Here is a 19,942-nt window from a genome sequence, read left to right on the forward strand (position 1 = left end):
TAAGTGGTAGCCGCCTCCGAGCGCGGGTACAAAAGGGCTGGGCAGTGCCCGAGTCGGGCGAGTGAGCGCAGTCATGGCTGAGGTGACAAGCTCGGGGGAGCCCGTGGAAAGCGGCTCTCCGCCGCCGCTAACTCCTGTCGGTGCCCTCGCCCGGCGGGGAGCGCTCCGCCAGAAAAACGTCCACCAGGTGAAGGAGCACAAGTTTATCGCCCGCTTCTTCAGGCAGCCAACCTTCTGTAGTCACTGCACCGACTTCATCTGGTGAGGGAGCGCCGGGAGACGGAGGGAGCGAGGGGAGGCTGACGTTCCGAGGAGGGATTGGGAAATGAGGGAGGGAAAACCACAATTTGCGGAGACGGGAGTCCTCTGCCCGTCCGCTCCTTCCGTTTCTGTCCATCGTTTTATTCCCACGTTGTCTTTCTTCCCTGGACTCTCTACCCGCTCATTCAGCCTTACACCTACGCATATCTCTCTCCCTCTCTCCCTCTCCCCTCTCCACCTCTCCTCTCTCCTCCTCTCCCCCTCTCCCTCTCCCTCTCCTCTCCCCCTCTCTCCCCCTCTCTCCCCCTCTCTCCCCCTCTCTCCCTCTCTCTCCCTCTCTCTCCCTCTCTCTCCCTCTCTCCCCCTCTCTCCCCCTCTCTCCCTCTCTCTCCCTCTCTCCCCCTCCTCCTCTCTCCTCTCTACCCTTCCTCCTCTCCCCCTTTCCCCTCATCATGTTTCGGGGATGGTGGTAATAGAGGGACGGCGAGAGGGAGGGGGATACAGATTAATGGCTGGAGGGATTAAGGACAAGGGATGGGATTGGGCAGGGGTGAGGGAGGGGGAGCTGGTCAGATTGAGAGAAAGGGAGTTGGGCATTTGAGGGAGGGATTGAGAAAGAGGGAAGTGGACAGATTGAGGGTGGGGAGAGGGGGAAGGGTTGAGGGAGAAGTGGGAGGGGTTGAAGGAGATAAGGAATGGATTGAGGGAGAGAGCAGTGGAAAGATTGAGACTGAGAGACCGTGTTAGGGATCTGGAGCTGTGGCTCGATGACCTACAGTGTATTAGGGAAAGTGAGCAGGAGGTAGAGAGGAGCTACAGGGAGTTAGTCACCCCGAGGCTGCAGGAGTTAGATAAGAGGGTGACTGTCAGGGAAGGGAAGGGAAGAGCTCAGAAAGTGGAGAGCAGCCCTCTGGCCATCCCCTTCAGTAATCATTATCTCATTTTGGATGCTGTTGAGGGGGGTGACCTGACAGAGGACGACCATGGCGCTCGGGTCTCTGGCACTGAGCCTGGTTCCGTGGTGCAGAAGGGAAAGAAGAAGATGAGGAATGCGGGAGTCATAGGAGATTCCACAGTGAGAGGAACAGACAGGAGGTTCTATCAGCCTGACAGAGATACTCGCATGGTGTGTTGCCTCCCAGGCGCCAGGGTACGGGATGTTTCGGATCGGGTGCAGAGTATTCTGAAGGGAGAGGGTGAACAGCCAGAAGTCTGACAGAGGTAGAAAATGGGAGGAGAGTTTTCAGGGAGTTGAGTAGGAAGCTGAAAAGTGCCTCCAGGGTAGTAATCTCAGGATTGCTGCCTGTGTCACGTGCTAATGACGGCAAGAATAACATTATCAGGCATATTAACGTGTAGCTGAGAGACAGGTGTAGGCAGCGGGGCTTTGGGTTCCTGGATCATTGGGGCCTCTTCTGGAGGAGGTACGACCTGTACAAAAAGGATAGGTTACACCTGAACCCAAAGGGGTCCAATATCCTAGCAGGCAGGTTTAATAGAGCTGTTAGGGAGGGTTTAAACTAATTTGGCAGGGGGGTGGGTGGGAATGGGAGTGATAGAGCTGAGGAAGGGAAAAACAGGAATAAATCAAAGGTAGCGTGCAACAGGGACGATGGAAAGGACAGGCAGGAGATGAGGCATAATCACAGCCAGAGACATGAATTACTAGCAATAGAGGTGTGGTGCAGTTAAAACAGAAAGCAACAAATACAGTCCTGGACTGAGAATGTTGTATTTGAATGCACGCAGCATAAGTTATAAAATGGACGATCTTGAAATTCAGCTGCAGATTGGCGGATATGACGTTGTGACCATCTCTGAAACTTGGCTAAAGGATGGCTGCCACTGGGAGCTGAACGTCCAAGGATATACAGTATATCGAAAAGATAGTGTAGCCCCCTGGTAAGCCTCAGGCTCGCACAGCTCGCTTTCGTCTAGGGGGAGCAGTCTTTGGCTCCGCCAAACTGGGTAATGAAGTTTGTGTGATGTACCTCAGCCCGCCAGATAACAGACAATACACCCATATGCGATTAAATGAGTACACTTTGTAGATATTACTGGAACTATGTAATTAATAGAGATAAAATATAAAACGAAAGTAAACGGCGACAAACTTATCAAAGTTTAACCACTTCATGCACAACCGTTGGAGCTCAATTAATGGAGTCTTCTTTCCTCCATTCGATCCCCTCCAATCACCTCAACCCGCCACCTGGGACCAACCATGGTGGTCGACCAGATTCTCCACACGAGTCTGTCTTCGTCTCCTCTCCTCACCGAAGAACCTGGGCCTCGGACTCCCGCTCGGGGTCCGTTCCATCAGCCAGCTTACTGTATCGCGTCTCCTCTCTCTGTCCCCATCGCGCCTTCTTCCACAAAGCCCACGCATCACAATAGCTTACAAACACACAAGAAAGAATAACATCTATCCCAATTGGTTCGTTCTCTCTCTTATCAATAATATAACCCAAACAAGCAGAGAGAGAGAGAACTCCTTACATCACAGTTATTTCAGAAAAGCCATTTTAATTATAACATAACAAAGAAGCCATTTTAATTAGCCTACGCAGTAACATAAAAGAAGAAACCCTTTACAATAGGTTAGTAGGCAGAGGGGGTGGTGTGGTTCTATGTATAAGAAATAATATTAAATCATTGGAAAGAGATGACATAGGATCGGAAGGTGTAGAGTCTCTATGGGTTGAGTTTGAGAAATGGCAAGCATAAAAGGACCCTAATTGCAGTTGTATACAGGCCACCAAACAGCAGCCGGGATGTGGATTACAAAAGACAGCAGGAAAAGGCGTGTCAGAAGGGCAATGTCATGATAATCATTGGGCATTTTAACATGAAAGTGGATTGGGAAAACCAGGTCAGTACCGGACCTCAAGAGAGAATTTGTAGAATGTGTAAGGGATGCTTTTTAGAACAACTTGTTGTTGAGCCCACTTAGGGGACCGGCTGTGCTGGATTGGGTGATCTGGAGGTGATAAGAGAGTTTAAGGTTACAGAACCCTTAGGGAACAGTGATCACAATATGATATTTTGAAATTTGAGAAGGAGTAGCTAAATTTCCAACGTGTTGGTATTTCAGTGGAATGAAGGAAATTACGATAACATGCAAGGGGGACTGGCCAAGGTTGACTGGAAAGGGACATTTGCAGGAAGGACAGCAGAGCAGCAATGGCTGGAGTTTCTGCGAAAAATGAGGGAAGTGCAAGACAGATATATTCCAAATAAGAAGAAATTTTCAAATGGAAAAAGCTCACTACCGTGGCTGACAAGTGAAATCAGAGCTAAAGTAAAAGCAAAAGAGAGGGCATACAAGGAAGCCAGAGCTAATGGGAAGACAGAGGATTGGGAAGCTTTTAAAAACTTGCAGAAGGAAACTAGGAAGGTCATTAGGAAGGAAAAGATGAATTATGAAAGGAAGCTGGCAACTAATATCAAAGAAGACACTATAATTTTTTTAAGTATATAAAGGGTAAAAGAGAGTTGAGAATAGATATAGGGCCAATAGAAAATGACACCGGAGATATTGTAATGAGAGATGATGAGATGGCAGAGGAACTAAATGCATACTTTGCATTAGTCTTCACAATGGAAGACATTTGCAGTATACCAGACATTCAAGAGTGTCAGGGAAGTGAAAATTACGACTGAGAAGGTGCTCAGGAAGCTTAATGATCTGAGGGTGGGATAAATTTCCTGGACCTGATGGAATGCACCCTTGGGGTCTGAAGGAAGTAGCTGGAGAGATTGCGGAGCCCATTACAATGATCTTTCAAGAGTTGATAGATTCTGGCGTTGTACCGGATGACTGGAAAATTGCAAATGTTTCTCCGCTATTTTAGAAGGGTGGGAGGCAGCAGAAAGGAAACTATAGACCTGTTAGCCTGACATCAGTGGTTGGGAAGTTGTTGGAATTGATCGTTAGGGATGAGATTATGGAATACCTGGAGGCACGTGAAAGATAAGCCAAAGCCAGCATGGTTTCTTGAAAGGAAAATCCTGCCTGACTAACCTACTGCAATTCTTTGAGGAAATTACAAACAGGGTTGACAAAGGAGATGCGGTAGATGTGGTTACTTGGATTTTCCGAAGGCCTTTAACAAGGTGCCGCAAATGAGGCTGCTTAGCAAGTTAAGAGCCCATGGAATTACTGGGGAGTTACTAGCATGGGTGGAGCATTGTCTGATTGGCAGAAAACAGAGAGTGGGAATGAAGGGATCCTATTCTGGCTGGCTTCCGGTTACCAGTGGAGTTCTACAGGGGTCAGTGTTGGGACCACTGCTTTTTACGATGTATGTCAATGATTTGGACTATGGGATTAATGAATTTGTGGCTAAGTTTGCTGATGATACAAAGATAGGTGGAGGAGCGGGTAGGGTTGAGGAAACAGAGAGCCTGCGGAGAGACTTAGATAGTTTTGGAGAATGGGCAAAGAAGTGGCAAATGAAATACAATGTTGGAAAGTGTATGGTCATGCACTTTGGTGGAAGAAATAAATGGGCAGACTATTACTTAGATGGGGAGAGAATTCAAAATGCAGAGATGCAAAGGGCTTGGGAGTCCTTGTGCAGGATACCCTAAAGGTTAACCTCCAGGTTGAGTTGGTGGTGAAGAAGGTGAATGCAATGTTGGCATTCATTTCTAGAGGTATAGAATATAAGAGCAAGGATGTAATGTTGAGGCTCTATAAAGCATCCAAGAGAGAGAGGGGAAAGGGAAGAGAGAAAATTAACCCCCCACCCATGGAGTTCCTTTCCTGTCCCCTCCCGTGGTCTATTCTGGGTACAGTCCCACAAGTACCTCATACACTCAAAACAAGACTACCCTACACTTCAGGCCCTCCTGCCCAACTAGTCCCTGCTGGCATAGTCATAGTAGTCATACTTTATTGATCCCAGGGGAAATTGGTTTTCGTTACAGTTGCACCATAAATAATTAAATAGTAATATGTAAATTATGCCAGGAAATAAGTCCAGGACCAGCCTATTGGCTCAGGGTGTCTGACCCTCCAAGGGAGGAGTTGTAAAGTTTGATGGCCACAGGCAGGAATGACTTCCTATGACACTCTGTGTTGCATCTCGGTGGAATGAGTCTCTGGCTGAATGTACTCCTGTACCCAACCAGTACATTATGTAGTGGATGGGAGACATTGTCCAAGATGGCATGCAACTTGGACAGCATCCTCTTTTCAGACACCACCGTCAGAGAGTCCAGTTCCATCCCCACAACATCACTGGCCTTACGAATGAGTTTGTTGATTCTGTTGGTGTCTGCTACCCTCAGCCTGCTGCCCCAGCACACAACAGCAAACATGATCGCACTGGCCACCACAGGCTTGTAGAGCATCCTCAGCATCGTCCGGCAGATGTTAAAGGACCTCAGTCTCCTCAGGAAATAGAGACAGCTCTGACCCTTCTTGTAGACAGCCTCAGTGTCTTTGACCAGTCCAGTTTATTGTCAATACACCCCTGCCCGCCCAGCTAGTCCCAATCTCCTGTGATCCTAACCTTCAAACTCACCTGATCCTCCATTACCCATCCAAGTGCCTTTTAAATGCTGTTAATGTTCCTGCCTTAACCACTTCCTCTGGCAACTCATTCCATAAATGGACCTCCCTCCAGGTGAAAAAGTTGCCTCTCGGGTCCCTATTAAATCTCCCTCCCCTCTCACCTTAAACCTGTGCCCTCTGGTTCCTGATTGCCCAGCCCTGGGGGAAAAAGACTGTGCACATTCAACCTATCTGTGCCTCTGGTGGTTTTATACACCTCTGTAACGTCACCCCTCAGTCTCCTACACTCCGAGGAATTAAGTCCCAACCTGTCCAGCCTCTTTCCATAACTCAGTCCTGAGGTCCCAGTAACATCCTCGTAGATCTCCTCTGCACCCAACCCAGCTCAATTGCACCTTTCCTACAGCAGGGTGACCAGAACTGAACACAATACTCCAAGTGCGGCCTCACCAACGTCTTGTACAACTGTAACATAACGTCCCAACTCCTGTACTCAGTGCCCTGACTGATGAAGGCCAGCGTGGCAAATGTCTTCTTCACTGCCCTGTCTACCTGTGACTCCACTTTCAGGGAACCATGTCCCTGTACCCCTGTGTCGCTCTGTTCTACAACACTCCCCAGGGTCCCTGTCTACCTGTGACTCCACTTTCAGGGAACCATGTCCCTGTACCCCAGGGTCACTCTGTTCAATAACAGTCCCCAGGGTCCCTGCCATTCCCTGTGAAATTCCAACCCTGTTTTATCTTCCCAAACACCACCTTCACCCTATCTGCATGCAACGCCACTTTCAGGGAATTACTGCACCTTGGGAGGTCAAATGTAAAGGGTCAGGACACATGGCCGGACCCTTAACAGTGCTGATGTACACTGGGAACTAAGTGTCTGCACAAGGAAATTAGGTACACGGCACATTTCCCTTCATCGGTCAGGCATTGAGTACAAGAGTCGGGAAGTCACGTTGCAGCCGTATTAAACTCTGGTCTGTCCGCTCTCGGAGTATCGTGTGCAGTTCTGCTCTCCCCATTACGGGACGGGTGTGGGGGGCTTTGGAGAGGGTGCAGAAGAGGTTCACCATGACGCTGTCTGGATTATTCGGTAGAGCTATAATGAGAGGTCGGACAAACTTGGGTTGTTTCTCCTGGGGCAGTGGAGGCTGAAGAGAGATCTGATAGAGGTTTACAAGATTACGAGAGGCACAGATAGGGTAGACAGGCAGTATCTGTTTCCCCAGAGTGGAAATGTCTAATACTAGAGAGCATGTGTTTAAGCTGAGAGCTTAAAGGAGTGTGTGGGCAAGTTATTTTTTTACACAGAGAGTCTGTACAGAGACACTGTGTACGGGGAACGGAGAGAGATGGACATTGTGTACAGGGAATGGAGGGAGATGGACATTGTGTACAGGGAATGGAGGGAGATGGACATTGTGTATGGGGAATGGAGGAAGATGGACATTGTGTACAGGGAATGGAGGGAGATGGACATTGTGTACAGAGAAAGGGAGGGAGATGGACATTGTATGGGAAAAAGAGGGAGATGGACATTGTGTACGGGCGACGGAGGGAGATGGACATTGTGTAGGGGGAATGGAGAGAGAAGGACATTGTGTACGGGGAATGGAGAGAGATGGACATTGTGTACGGGGAACAGAGGGAGATGGACATTGTGTATGAGGAATGGAGGGAGATGGACATTGTGTACGGGGAATGGAGGGAGATGGACATTGTGTATGGGGAATGGAGGGAGATGGACATTGTGTATGGGGAATGGAGGGAGATGGACATTGTGTATGGGGAATGGAGGGAGATGGACATTGTGTATGGGGAATGGAGGGAGATGGACATTGTGTACGGGGAACGGAGGGAGATGGACATTGTGTACGGGGAATGGAGGGAGATGGACATTGTGTACGGGGAATGGAGGGAGATGGACATTGTGTACGGGGAACGGAGGGAGATGGACATTGTGTACGGGGAATGGAGAGAGATGGACATTGTGTACGGGGAATGGAGGGAGATGGACATTGTGTATGGGGAATGGAGGGAGATGGACATTGTGTATAGGGAACGGAGGGAGATGGACATTGTGTATGGGCGACGGAGGGAGATGGACATTGTGTATGGGGAATGGAGGGAGATGGACATTGTGTATGGGGAACGGAGGGAGATGGACATTGTGTATGGGGAACGGAGGGAGATGGACATTGTGTATGGGGAATGGAGGGAGATGGACATTGTGTATGGGGAATAGAGGGAGATGGACATTGTGTACGGGGAACGGAGGGAGATGGACATTGTGTACGGGGAACGGAGGGAGATGGACATTGTGTACGGGGAATGGAGGGAGATGGACATTGTGTACGGGGAATGGAGGGAGATGGACATTGTGTACGGGGAATGGAGGGAGATGGACATTGTGTACGGGGAATGGAGGGAGATGGACATTGTGTACGGGGAATGGAGGGAGATGGACATTGTGTACGGGGAACAGAGGAAGATGGACATTGTGTATGGGGAATGGAGGGAGATGGACATTGTGTATGGGGAATGGAGGGAGATGGACATTGTGTATAGGGAACGGAGGGAGATGGACATTGTGTATGGGGAACGGAGGGAGATGGACATGGTGTATGGGGAATGGAGGGAGATGGACATGGTGTACGGGAAATGGAAGGAGATGGACATTGTGTACGGGGAACGGAGGGAGATGGACATTGTGTATGGAGAACGGAGGGAGATGGACATTGTGTATGGGGAACGGAGGGAGATGGACATTGTGTACGGGGAATGGAGGGAGATGACATTGCGTACGGGGAATGGAGGGAGATGGACATTGTGTATGGGCGACGGAGGGAGATGGACATTGTGTATGGGGAATGGAGGGAGATGGACATTGTGTATGGGGAACGGAGGGAGATGGACATTGTGTACAGGGAATGGAGGGAGATGGACATTGTGTACGGGGAATGGAGGGAGATGGACATTGTGTACGGGGAATGGAGGGAGATGGACATTGTGTATGGGGAATGGAGGGAGATGGACATTGTGTACGGGGAATGGAGGGAGATGGACATTGTGTACGGGGAACGGAGGGAGATGGACATTGTGTACGGGGAATGGAGGGAGATGGACATTGTGTATGGGGAGCGGAGGGAGATGGACATTGTGTACGGGGAATGGAGGGAGATGGACATTGTGTATGGGGAATGGAGGGAGATGGACATTGTGTACAGGTGACGGAGGGAGATGGACATTGTGTACAGGGAATGGAGGGAGATCGACATTGTGTATGGAGAAACGGAGGGAGATGGACATTGTGAACGAGGAATGGAGGGAGATCGACATTGTGTACAGAGAAACGGAGGGAGATGGACATTGTGAACGGGGAATGGAGGGAGATGGACATTGTGTATGGGGAACGCAGGGAGATGGACATTGTGTATGGGGAATGGAGGGAGATGGACATTGTGTATGGGGAATGGAGGGAGATGGACATTGTGTACGGGGAACGGAGGGAGATGGACATTGTGTACGGGGAATGGAGGGAGATGAACATTGTGTACGGGGAATGGAGGGAGATGGACATTGTGTATGGAGAATGGAGGGAGATGGACATTGTGTATGGAGAATGGAGGGAGATGGACATTGTGTATGGGCGACGGAGGGAGATGGACATTGTGTATGGGGAATGGAGGGAGATGGACATTGTGTATGGGGAACGGAGGGAGATGGACATTGTGTACAGGGAATGGAGGGAGATGGACATTGTGTACGGGGAATGGAGGGAGATGGACATTGTGTATGGGCGACGGAGGGAGATGGACATTGTGTATGGGGAATGGAGGGAGATGGACATTGTGTATGGGGAACGGAGGGAGATGGACATTGTGTACAGGGAATGGAGGGAGATGGACATTGTGTACGGGGAATGGAGGGAGATGGACATTGTGTACAGGGAATGGAGGGAGATCGACATTGTGTATGGAGAAACGGAGGGAGATGGACATTGTGAACGAGGAATGGAGGGAGATCGACATTGTGTACGGAGAAACGGAGGGAGATGGACATTGTGAACGGGGAATGGAGGGAGATGGACATTGTGTATGGGAAACGGAGGGAGATGAACAGGGAAAGGGAGGGAGATGGACTGTGTACAGGGAATGGAGGGAGATGGACATTGTGTACAGAGAAAGGGAGGGAGATGGACATTGTCTGGGAAACAGAGGGAGATGGACATTGTGTACGGGCGATGGAGGGAGATGGACGTTGTGTATGGGGAATGGAGGGAGATGGACATTGTGTAGGGGAAATGGAAGGAGGTGGACATTGTGTATGGGGAATGGAGGGAGATGGACATTGTGTATGGGGAATGGAGGGAGATGGACATTGTGTACGGGCGACGGAGGGAGATAGACATTGTGTATGGGGAATGAAGGGAGATGGACATTGTGTCTGGGGAATGGAGAGAGGTGGACATTGTGTATGGGGAATGGAGGAAAATGGACACTGTGAACGGGAGACGGAGGGAGATTGACGTGGTGTACGGGGAACGGAGGGGGATGGACATTGTGTATGGGGAACGGAGGCAGGTGGACACTGTATACGGGCGACGGAGGGAGATCGGGTTTGTACAGATGCTTGGCTCTCCATGTCAATCGGTGCTCACACACCTCTGTTCTCCTCCACAGGGGTCTAGGTAAACAAGGATTCCAGTGTCAAGGCAAGTAGTATTTACGTCTGCCTCGCCTCAACCTCGCTTCTCATAGAGACTCAGTTCCACAGGTCGGTCACACACTTCCAGGGTCAGACACAGAGTGAAGCTCCCTCCACACCGTCCCATCACACACTCCCAGGGTCAGACACAGAGTGAAGCTCCCTCCGCTCTGTCCCATCACATACTCCCTCCACACCGTCCCATCACACACTCCCGGGTTCAGACACAGAGTGAAGCTCCCTCCACACCGTCCCATCACACACTCCCGGGGTCAGACACAGAGTGAAGCTCCCTCCACACCGTCCCATCACACACTCCGGGGGTCAGTTACAGAGTGAATCTCCCCCCACACCATCCCATCACATACTCCTGGGGTCAGAAACAGAGTGAAGCTCCCTCCACACTGACCCATCACACACTCCTGGGGTCAGAAACAGAGTGAAACTCCCTCCACACCAACCCATCCCACAATCCTGGAGTCAGACACAGAGTGAAGCTCCCTCCACACCGTCCCATCACACACTCCTAGGGCAGACATAGAGTGAAGCTCCCTCCACAGTGTCCCATCACGTACTCCCGGGGTCAGACACAGAGTAAAGCTCCCTCCACACCATCCCATCACACACTCCTGGGGTCAGACACAGAGTGAAGCTCCCTCCACACCGTCCCATCAAACACTTCCAGGGTCAGACATAGAGTGAAGCTCGTTCCACACCGTCCCATCACACAGTCCCGGGGTCAGACACAGAGTGGAGCTCCCTCCACACCAACCCATCACACAATCCTGGGGTCAGACACAGAGTGAAGCTCCCTCCACACCGTCCCATCACACACTCCTAGGGCAGACATAGAGTGAAGCTCCCTCCACAGTGTCCCATCACGTACTCCCGGGGTCAGACACAGAGTGAAGCTCCCTCCACACCATCCCATCATACACTCCCAGGGTCAGACACAGAGTGAAACTCCCTCCACACCGTCCCATCAAAACACTTCCAGGGTCAAACACAGAGTGAAGCTCGTTCCACACCATCCCATCACACACTCCCGGGGTCAGACACAGAGTGAAGCTCCCTCCACACCGTCCCATCACACATTCCTGGGGTCAGACACAGAGTGAATCTCCCTCCACACTGTCCCATCACACACTCCTGGGTTCAGACACAGAGTGAAGCTCCCTCCACACCGTCCCATCACACACTCCCGGGGTCAGACATAGAGTGAAACTTGCTCCACCCAGCCCATTACACACTCCCAAGGCCGCTGTGTGTGACAGAAAGTGTGATTGTCTGTCATGGACAATGATGCTGCAAATTAGGTCAGGTATTCAGCAAATCAGATTTTCCAATTAACCCAGTTCACATGTGCCCAGTGGGGATGTTTCTCAATCTCCGTGTTCTCTCTGGATTCCTAGCAACAGTTGGCTCACAAAGCTCAGCCCAACCTGGGATTCTGGATAATAAAAACAAATCTGGGAATCAGATTTGAAGCGAGCTTCACTCTGTGTCTGACCCCGGGAGTCTGTGATGGGACGGTGTGGAGGGAGCTTCATTCTGTGTCTGACCCCGGGAGTGTGTGATGGGACGGTGTGGAGGGAGCTTCACTCTGTGTCTGACCCCGGGAGTGTGTGATGGGATGGTGGGGAGGGAGCTTCACTCTGTGTCTGAGTTTTTGGGTCCTTTCCACGGATCCCGCAGGACTGTCCATCTGCCAGTCTTGCTACAGATGCCAGAATGTGGGATTTTCACTGTCAGAGTCCCTCTGCACGTTTAACCAGGCAGAAATGGGCAATCAATGCCTGGAGAGAGACAGTGGAGGGGGCAGACGAAGTGAAGTTACCTGCTGCCGAGTTGAGAACGCCTGAGATGAAAGTGGATTAGCTGTTGGAGAAGAGGAGTGAGGGGCGAGAGAGAAAGAAGGAAAATGAAATGGATGGAGAGAGAGAAAAAGGGAGGAGGAAGGAGAAAGGGAAAAGAGGGACTGAGGAAAGTAGAGGGAGCTGAAGGATAGTGAGAGGGAAGTGCAGGATGTGTTGGATCTCAATGTCAGCACGAGGAATCCGCCTCTCACCACGATTTCCCTGTCCTTCTCCTCCTCAGTCTGTTCCTTTGTCGTCCACAAGCGATGCCATGAATTTGTGACCTTCGCCTGCCCGGGAGTCGATAAGGGTGCAAACTCAGAGGTGAGGGGATGGGAGGGGTGGCTTGCCACAGGAGGGATCTCCATGCTGCAGCTATGTATTCTGGCCAAGGTTGTTTGTTTCCTTCTCTCTTGTTGACTCAGCGCAGGTACCCCTGCGTCTCTGTGTGCGCGTGTGTGCAAGTTGGTTTGTTATTGTAGATGTTGCCCGAGATAATCTAATTTCCTTAACCACCTCCTGGGACTTCATGTATCGGCGACTGTGGCACCCGATTTTTGATTTTCTGTCTCGTTCTGAAGTTGTGTCACTGTCCTCACCATTCCCAGCTCGTTGATCCCACTCCAGCTTCTCACCTCCCCCCGGCCCAACTCCCCGCTACCACCACTCCGCCATGGGAAAGCGACGCTGGCTATCCGCTCCTCCCATGCCCCATATCATCTTCAATACGTTCAGACTTTATTTCTTGGAATTTAGAAGATTGAGGGGAGATTTGATAAAGGTATACAAAATTATGAGATGTACGGATAGGGTAAATGCAAGCTGGCTTTTTACACTGAGGGTGATTGGGACTGCATCAGAGGTCATGGGTTAAAAGTGAAAGGTGAGAAGTTTAAGGGGAATATGAAGGCAAATGTCTTAACTCAAGAGGGTCATGAGAGTGTGGAACGAGCTGCCAGCACATTTGAGTTCGATTTCAACATTAAAGAGACGCTTGGATAGGTACATGGAGGGGAGGGATATGGAGGGCAATGTTCCCGGTGCAGGTTGATGGGAGTAGGCAGTTTAAGTGGTTTAGCATAGACTAGATGGGCTGAGGGGCCTGTTTCTGTGCTGTACTTTTTATAACTCTATGAGCTCTATCAAGTCATCTCTCTTCCTCCTTTCTTTAAAGAGTAAATCCCTAGCTTGGTCAAACTTTCCTCATAAGACATGCTCTTTCATCAAGGCAGCAGATCTCTATAGCTCTCACATCCTTTGTGTAATGAGGTGACCAGAACTGAACGCAGTACTCCAAGTGTGGTCTAACCAGAGTTTTGTAGAGCTTCAATATCTTTCTGAAGGACTAATGAAGGCCAGCATACCATACGCCTTTTTAACCACCCTATCAACTTTGAGGGATCGATGGATGTGGACTCCAAGATCTCTCAGTTCCTCTACACTTCTAAGAATCCTGCCATTCCAACCCTGCACTCTGCCTTCAAATTTGATCTTCCAAAGTGAATCACTTTGCACTTTTTGGATTTGAACTCTATCTGCCACTTCTCAGCCCGGCTCTGCATCTTGTCAATGTCTTGTTGAAACCTTCGACACTATCCACAACACCACCAACATTCAAGTCATCTGCAAACTTACTAACCCACCCTTCCACCTCCTCATCCAAGTTATTGATAAAAAAAATCACACAAAACAGGCTGGTTATATCCTCCACTCCCAGAGGGGCAGAAGGGGTAAAGGAAGGGGTGATGAGAATAACCATTCCTTGGTGATCTTGTAGACAGATGACAAACATGGGCAGAGATCTGGGTAGCACATGTAAGGAAAAAATGATCCATGGACCATATTTTGTTGACCCTTTGCTCCCTGTAGTCGCAACCCCATTCCTTGTCCCAACCCTCACCATTTAGCCTGTGAACAACTCCCCACCCTGCAAAGTTCTGTACCAGTGGGGCAGAACACAAGCACAACACACTGCATGAATGGGCACGTCTCCCACCCCAGGGCTCAAGACTCAGTGTTAACTCCTGGGGCATCAACATGTTGGATACACAGCCAACACAAGGCAAGTACAACAGTATCTTCACTTCTTTAGGAGTTCAGCTTGGCACCGAACACTTGAACAAGTTTCTACAGGTGTCCTGTTGGAACTCTTGACTGGTTGCAACACCATCTACCAGAGCAATTCTCATGGTCTTCAAACTCCTGATGAAGCACAGCCCCAGGCTGTGGACTGGTTCCATCACGGTCCAACACGGTCTGGTACGGTCAGGAAGGTAAGAAGCTGCAGAGTGTCGTGCACTCACTCAGCCCAGTACATCTCTCCCCACCATCGGGAGTATCTACACCAGGTGCTGCCTCAGGAAGGCAAGGTCACCGTCAAAGATCGTCACCGTCCGGGCCGCGCCATCTCCTCGCATCTCCCATCGGGCAGGAGGTACAGAAGCCCGAAGCCCCACTTCACCAGGTTCAGGATCGGCTACTTCCCTTCAACCAATTGGCACAAGCCTAATCACTGGCTTGGTACCACTGAGTTTCATTGTGTTCCTTCTGAGAAAAACTGAGTCCGATGTATCTTCGGTTTCTGTGTTTCATTTGTGAGTGTTGTGTCTCTGATGCTGTGTGGCTGTGATTGATGTTCACACGGGCTTGTGTATCAGACAATAAACTCAAGCTTACATAGAGATCTCAGACAGCCTGTATCAGTAGGGCTGAGTGGCCCACTGTCCAGGAATTATTATTCCAATCTCTGCCATTTCCCCCATCCTCCCCTCCAGAGATCTCTTCCCATTCCCTGTTTTCCAATCCCTTCCCCCTGCTGAAGAGATGCCATTGAGCTGGAGAGAGGGCAGAAGAGCTTTACGAGGATGTTGTAGGGACTCAAGGGACTGAGTTACTGAGAGAGGTTGGGACTTTGTTCCTTGGAGTGTAGGAGACTGAGGGGTGACCTTATAGATTCTGCAGATGCTGGAAATCTGGAGCAACACACAGAGGGCACAGGTTTCAGATGAGAACAGAGGGACCCGGAGCACAGGGGGATGGTTCCCTGAAAGTGGAGTCACAGGCAGACAGGGACCCTGGGGAGTGTTGTAGAACAGAGGGACCCAGGGGTACAGGGACATGATTCCCTGAAAGTGGAGTCACAGGTAGACAGGGCGGTGAAGAAGACGTTTGCCCCGCTGGCCTTCATCAGTCAGGGCACGGAGTACAGGAGTTGGGACGTTATGTTACAGTTGTACAAGACATCGGTGAGGCCGCACTTGGAGTATTGTGTTCAGTTCTGGTCACCCTGCTGTAGGAAAGATGCCATTGAGCTGGAAAGAGTGCAGAGGAAATTTACGAGAATGTTACCGGGGCTCAGGGACTGAGTAATGGAGAGAGGTCGGACAGGTTGGGACTTTATTCCTCGGAGTGTAGGAGACTGAGGGGTGACCTTACAGAGGTGTATAAAACCACGAGGGACACAGATAGGGTGAATGTGCACAGTGTTTTCCCCAGGGCTGGGCAATCAAGAACCAGGGGGCACAGGTTTAAGGTGAGAGGGGAGGGAGATTTAATAGGGACCCGAGAGGCAACTTTTTCACCCAGAGGGAGGTCCATCTACGGAACGAGCTGCCAGAGGAAGTGGTTGAGGCTGGAACATTAACAGCATTTAAAAGGCACTTGGACAGGTACACGGATAGGAATGGTTTAGAGGGATACAGGGCACATGTGGGCAAATGGAACTGGCTTAGATAAGGAAGTGGGCTGGCAGAGACCAGATGGACCAAAGAACCTGTGCATGCTTGGATTCACTCATTGGCCAACTCACCTCCTATAGAGCTAATCCTCTCCCCAACCTACTCTGTGCCCTCATCAGAGATTCACCTTCCTCTTCCTCTCCACGATTTCCTGAAGCTTATTTACACTCCTTCCCCCCTCTGACAGTGGAAACATGGACTCCCCACTCTCCGCAGGCACTGTCTGATCCGCTGAGTCCTCCTCGGTCCATTCCAGACCCAAACGGCTCACCCTTCTCCCCTCCCCATGGACGCTGAACGGGCCTGTTGTCCTTTTCTACCATTTTTTGATTTTTGGTGGAGGGGCAGGTGGTGTTGAGGAAACAGGGACTCTGCAGGAGGATTTGAATAGACTAGGAAAATCGGCAGTTGAGAAGTGTATGGTCATACACTTTGTTAGAAGAAATAAAGGCATGGACTGTTGTTTAAACGGGGAGAAAATTGAAAAATCTGGGGTGCAAAGGAATTAGGAACTCCCCATGCTTTGCAGGTTGAGTGAGTGGTGAGGAAGGTAAATGCAATGTTAGCATTCATTTCAAGAGGAGTAGAATATAAAAGCAAGGATGTAATATTGTCCTGCTGAGGGGCCTCAGCCCAAAACATCGACTGTACTTTTTTCCCGTAGATGCTGCCCGGCCTGCTGAGTTCCTCCAGCATCTTGTGTAGGTTGCATGCAATGTTGAAGCTTTATTAGGCACTGGTGAGGCCTCACTTGGAATATTGTGAGCAGCTTTGGGCCCTATCTACGAAAAGATATGCTGACATTGCAGAGAAACCAAAGAAAGGTCATGAGAATGATTCTGGGATTGAAAGAGTTAATGTATGAGGAGTGTTTGATGGCTCTGGGCCTGTACTCACCGAAGTTTGGAAGTACGAGGAGGAACCCCGTTGAAACCTTTCGAATATTGTAAGGCCTAGATAGAGTGAATGTGGAGAGGACGTTTGCTATAGTGGGAGAATCTGGAACCAAGAGACACACTTCAGAATAGAGTAATGTCCCTTTAGAACAGAGATGAGGAGGAATTTCTTGAGCTGAGGGGGAATGAATCTGTGAAATTCACTGCCTAGGATTGTTGTGGAGGCCTGGTCATTGGGTTCTTGATTATGGACTAACGTTCAAGGATCTCATGTTCTCGATATTTATTGTTTATTTATTTATTATTATTATTATTATTATTATTATTTCTTTTCTATATTTGCACAGTTTGTTGTCTTTTGCAACTGGTTGAGCACCAGAGTTGGTGAGGTCTTTCATTAATTCTGTAATGGTTATTATTCTATGATGGATTTATTGAGGATGTCCGCAGGGAAATTAATCTCAAGGTGACATACATTTTTACTTTAATAATAAATTTACATTGAACTTTGAACTTTTAAATCTGCCATAATTGAATCACGGAGTGTAATCAATAGGCTAAATGGCTTAATTCTTCTCCTATGTCTTATGGTGTGTCTTCGTGTCTAGTTGTGGTCCTAGTTAATTGATAATTGCAGTTAGCCTACCCTGTCAGACTGGTGGGCAGGACTGGCAGTGCTTACCTTAGTGAGTCTCCACAACAAATCAGAAAAATAAGAGATACTGGAAATTCAGATCAACACAAACAAAATGCTGGAAGAACTCAGCAGGTCAGGCAGCATCCACAGATTGAGTCCTGAAGAATGGTCTTGGCCTGAGACGTTGACTGTTTATTCATTTCCAAAGATACTGCCTGACCTGCCAAGTTCCTCTAGCGCTATGTATTTCTTCCACCTCAGATCTCATTCCAAAACTTTTGTTTGGAAACTTGTTGTTCAGAGTGTGGAACTTGTTTGTGCAGAGTGTTAAATTTATGCATATCCCTTTTGCCTGAACATGTCCCATCTCCCTCTGCCCTGCACATTCATCAGTTGTCTAACAACTTCTTAAAAAGCTCCAAAGGTTGGTTATACTGTCAAAGTGTACATGGACAATACAACTCGGGTATTTGTCTTCTCCAGATAGCCATTAAATACAGAAAGACCACGGGTGTTGATGAAAGAAAAGACATCAACTCCACTCAACCTGAAAAAGAAAAGAAACAAAACTTGCAGACCCCAAAATCCCCCACCCCTTGCATGCAGCAAAAACAGCCACAATAGCAACCAGCAATCCTCTACAAGGATCAGCCTCACTTGCAGAAAAGAGCAGCGACCGTACCCCCAAACCCCCAAACCCCCTCTTACACACAAGAATTAACAGACCACCCAGTTGCCAATCGTCCACAAGAAAGAAAACACCAAAGAAAGACTGAAGGAAACCAATAATCACATAAATCTCAGAATATGGGGGACGTCTTCTTCTCTGCGTACAAGGAGAGCAGCCACACAAACTCAGTCCTTCCATAAAGGGTGACCGCTGATCCAGCTGCTGACTATCTCTGACCCCCTCCATATTCCCCTCGATGCTTCTAGCTTGCTCACCGCTTCGAGATGACCCCGCGTCTCGACTCTGGTCTTTACCACCAGTCAGTTCGTGTTCTCGGACTTTTTTTGGCTTCTCCATCGCTGAAGTCCATGAGGCAGCTCTCCAGATGCATAGCAGCGGATCTTTCGATCGAGTTCCAAATGGTACATTAGACAAACAAGCAAGACAAAAAGAACAAACAGAAGGCCACTTTCATGGGGCTGTGGACTTGTGGACTTGATGTATGAGATCCCACTGAACATCAACACTGTTAAGGATCCTGCCATTAACTGTGTCCTGACCCTTTGCATTTGACCTCCCAAAGTGCAACACCTCACTCTTGTCCAGGTTAAACTCAATTTGCCATTTCTCTGCACAAATGGAAATGATATATATCCTGCTGTGACTTTTGGTGGCCTTCTACACTGTCCACAATTCCACCGATCCTCCTGTCATCTGCGAACTTACCCGTCCAGTTTTTTTTAATGGAAGTAATTTATGTATACCCCAAACAGCAAGGGTCCTGTAGGTCAAAGTGGAGTTTATTGTCCGATACACAATTCTGTGTGAACGCAGGTGCAATGAAAAACTTACTTACAGCAGCATCACAGGGGTACCCAGCTTCAGAGACATATCGCTCACAAAGAAACACAGACTCAATTTTTCACAGAAGGAAGACAGTTGGTAATGCCGTTACTGTACCAAGCCGGTGATTAGGTTTGTGCCAACTGGTTGAAGGGAAGTAGCCGATCCTGAACCTGGTGAAGTGGGGCTTCGGGCTTCTGTACCTCCTGCCCGATGGGAGATGCGAGAAGATGGCGCGGCCCGGACGGTGACGATCTTTGACGGTGACCTTGCCTTCCTGAGGCAGCACCTGGTGTAGATACTCCCGATGGTGGGGAGAGATGTACTGGGCTGAGTGAGTACACTCTGCAGCTTCTTACCTTCCTGACCATGCCAGACCGTGACAGACCGTACCAGACCCTACCAGACCATGACGGAACTAGACAGGATATTTTTCAACAGACCAGAAGACAGAGAAGCAGAATTAGCTGATTCGCCCCATGGAATCTGCTCCACCATTCCATCATGGCTGACTTATTTTCCCTTTCAACCTCACTCTCCTGCCTTCTTCCCATAAACTTTGATACCCTTACTAACCAAGAATCTCTGCTTTAAATATATGACTCGGCCTCCGCAGATTCTCTGCACTCTGACTAAAGAAATTCCTCCTCATCTCTCTTCTAAATGGATGTTCCTCTGTTGTGAGGCTGTTCCCTCTGGTCACAGGCTCCTCCACTATAGGTAGTAATGAAGGCGACAAAGAAATGGCAGACAAACTGAGTCGGTATTTTACCTCAGTCTTCATTATGGAAGACACCAGCAGTATGCCAGAA

The 19,942-nt window shown here is 49.2% G+C and overlaps 1 protein-coding gene across 1 annotated transcript in view; it reads left to right on the forward strand.

Moving 5' to 3' along the window:
- Positions 1-73: 73 nt before the first annotated feature.
- LOC140193635 (protein kinase C alpha type-like) overlaps positions 74-19,942 on the forward strand; it is a 138,445-nt gene continuing 118,576 nt past the window's right edge. Inside the window, exons 1-3 of the mRNA XM_072250795.1 lie at positions 74-261; positions 10,467-10,498; positions 12,589-12,671. Of these exons, the coding sequence (XP_072106896.1) occupies positions 74-261; positions 10,467-10,498; positions 12,589-12,671 (303 nt within the window). The remainder of the gene's footprint in view (positions 262-10,466; positions 10,499-12,588; positions 12,672-19,942) is intronic.

The sequence above is a fragment of the Mobula birostris genome, unplaced genomic scaffold, assembly GCF_030028105.1.
Source record: "Mobula birostris isolate sMobBir1 unplaced genomic scaffold, sMobBir1.hap1 scaffold_651, whole genome shotgun sequence".
NCBI classification, from domain to species: domain Eukaryota; kingdom Metazoa; phylum Chordata; class Chondrichthyes; order Myliobatiformes; family Myliobatidae; genus Mobula; species Mobula birostris.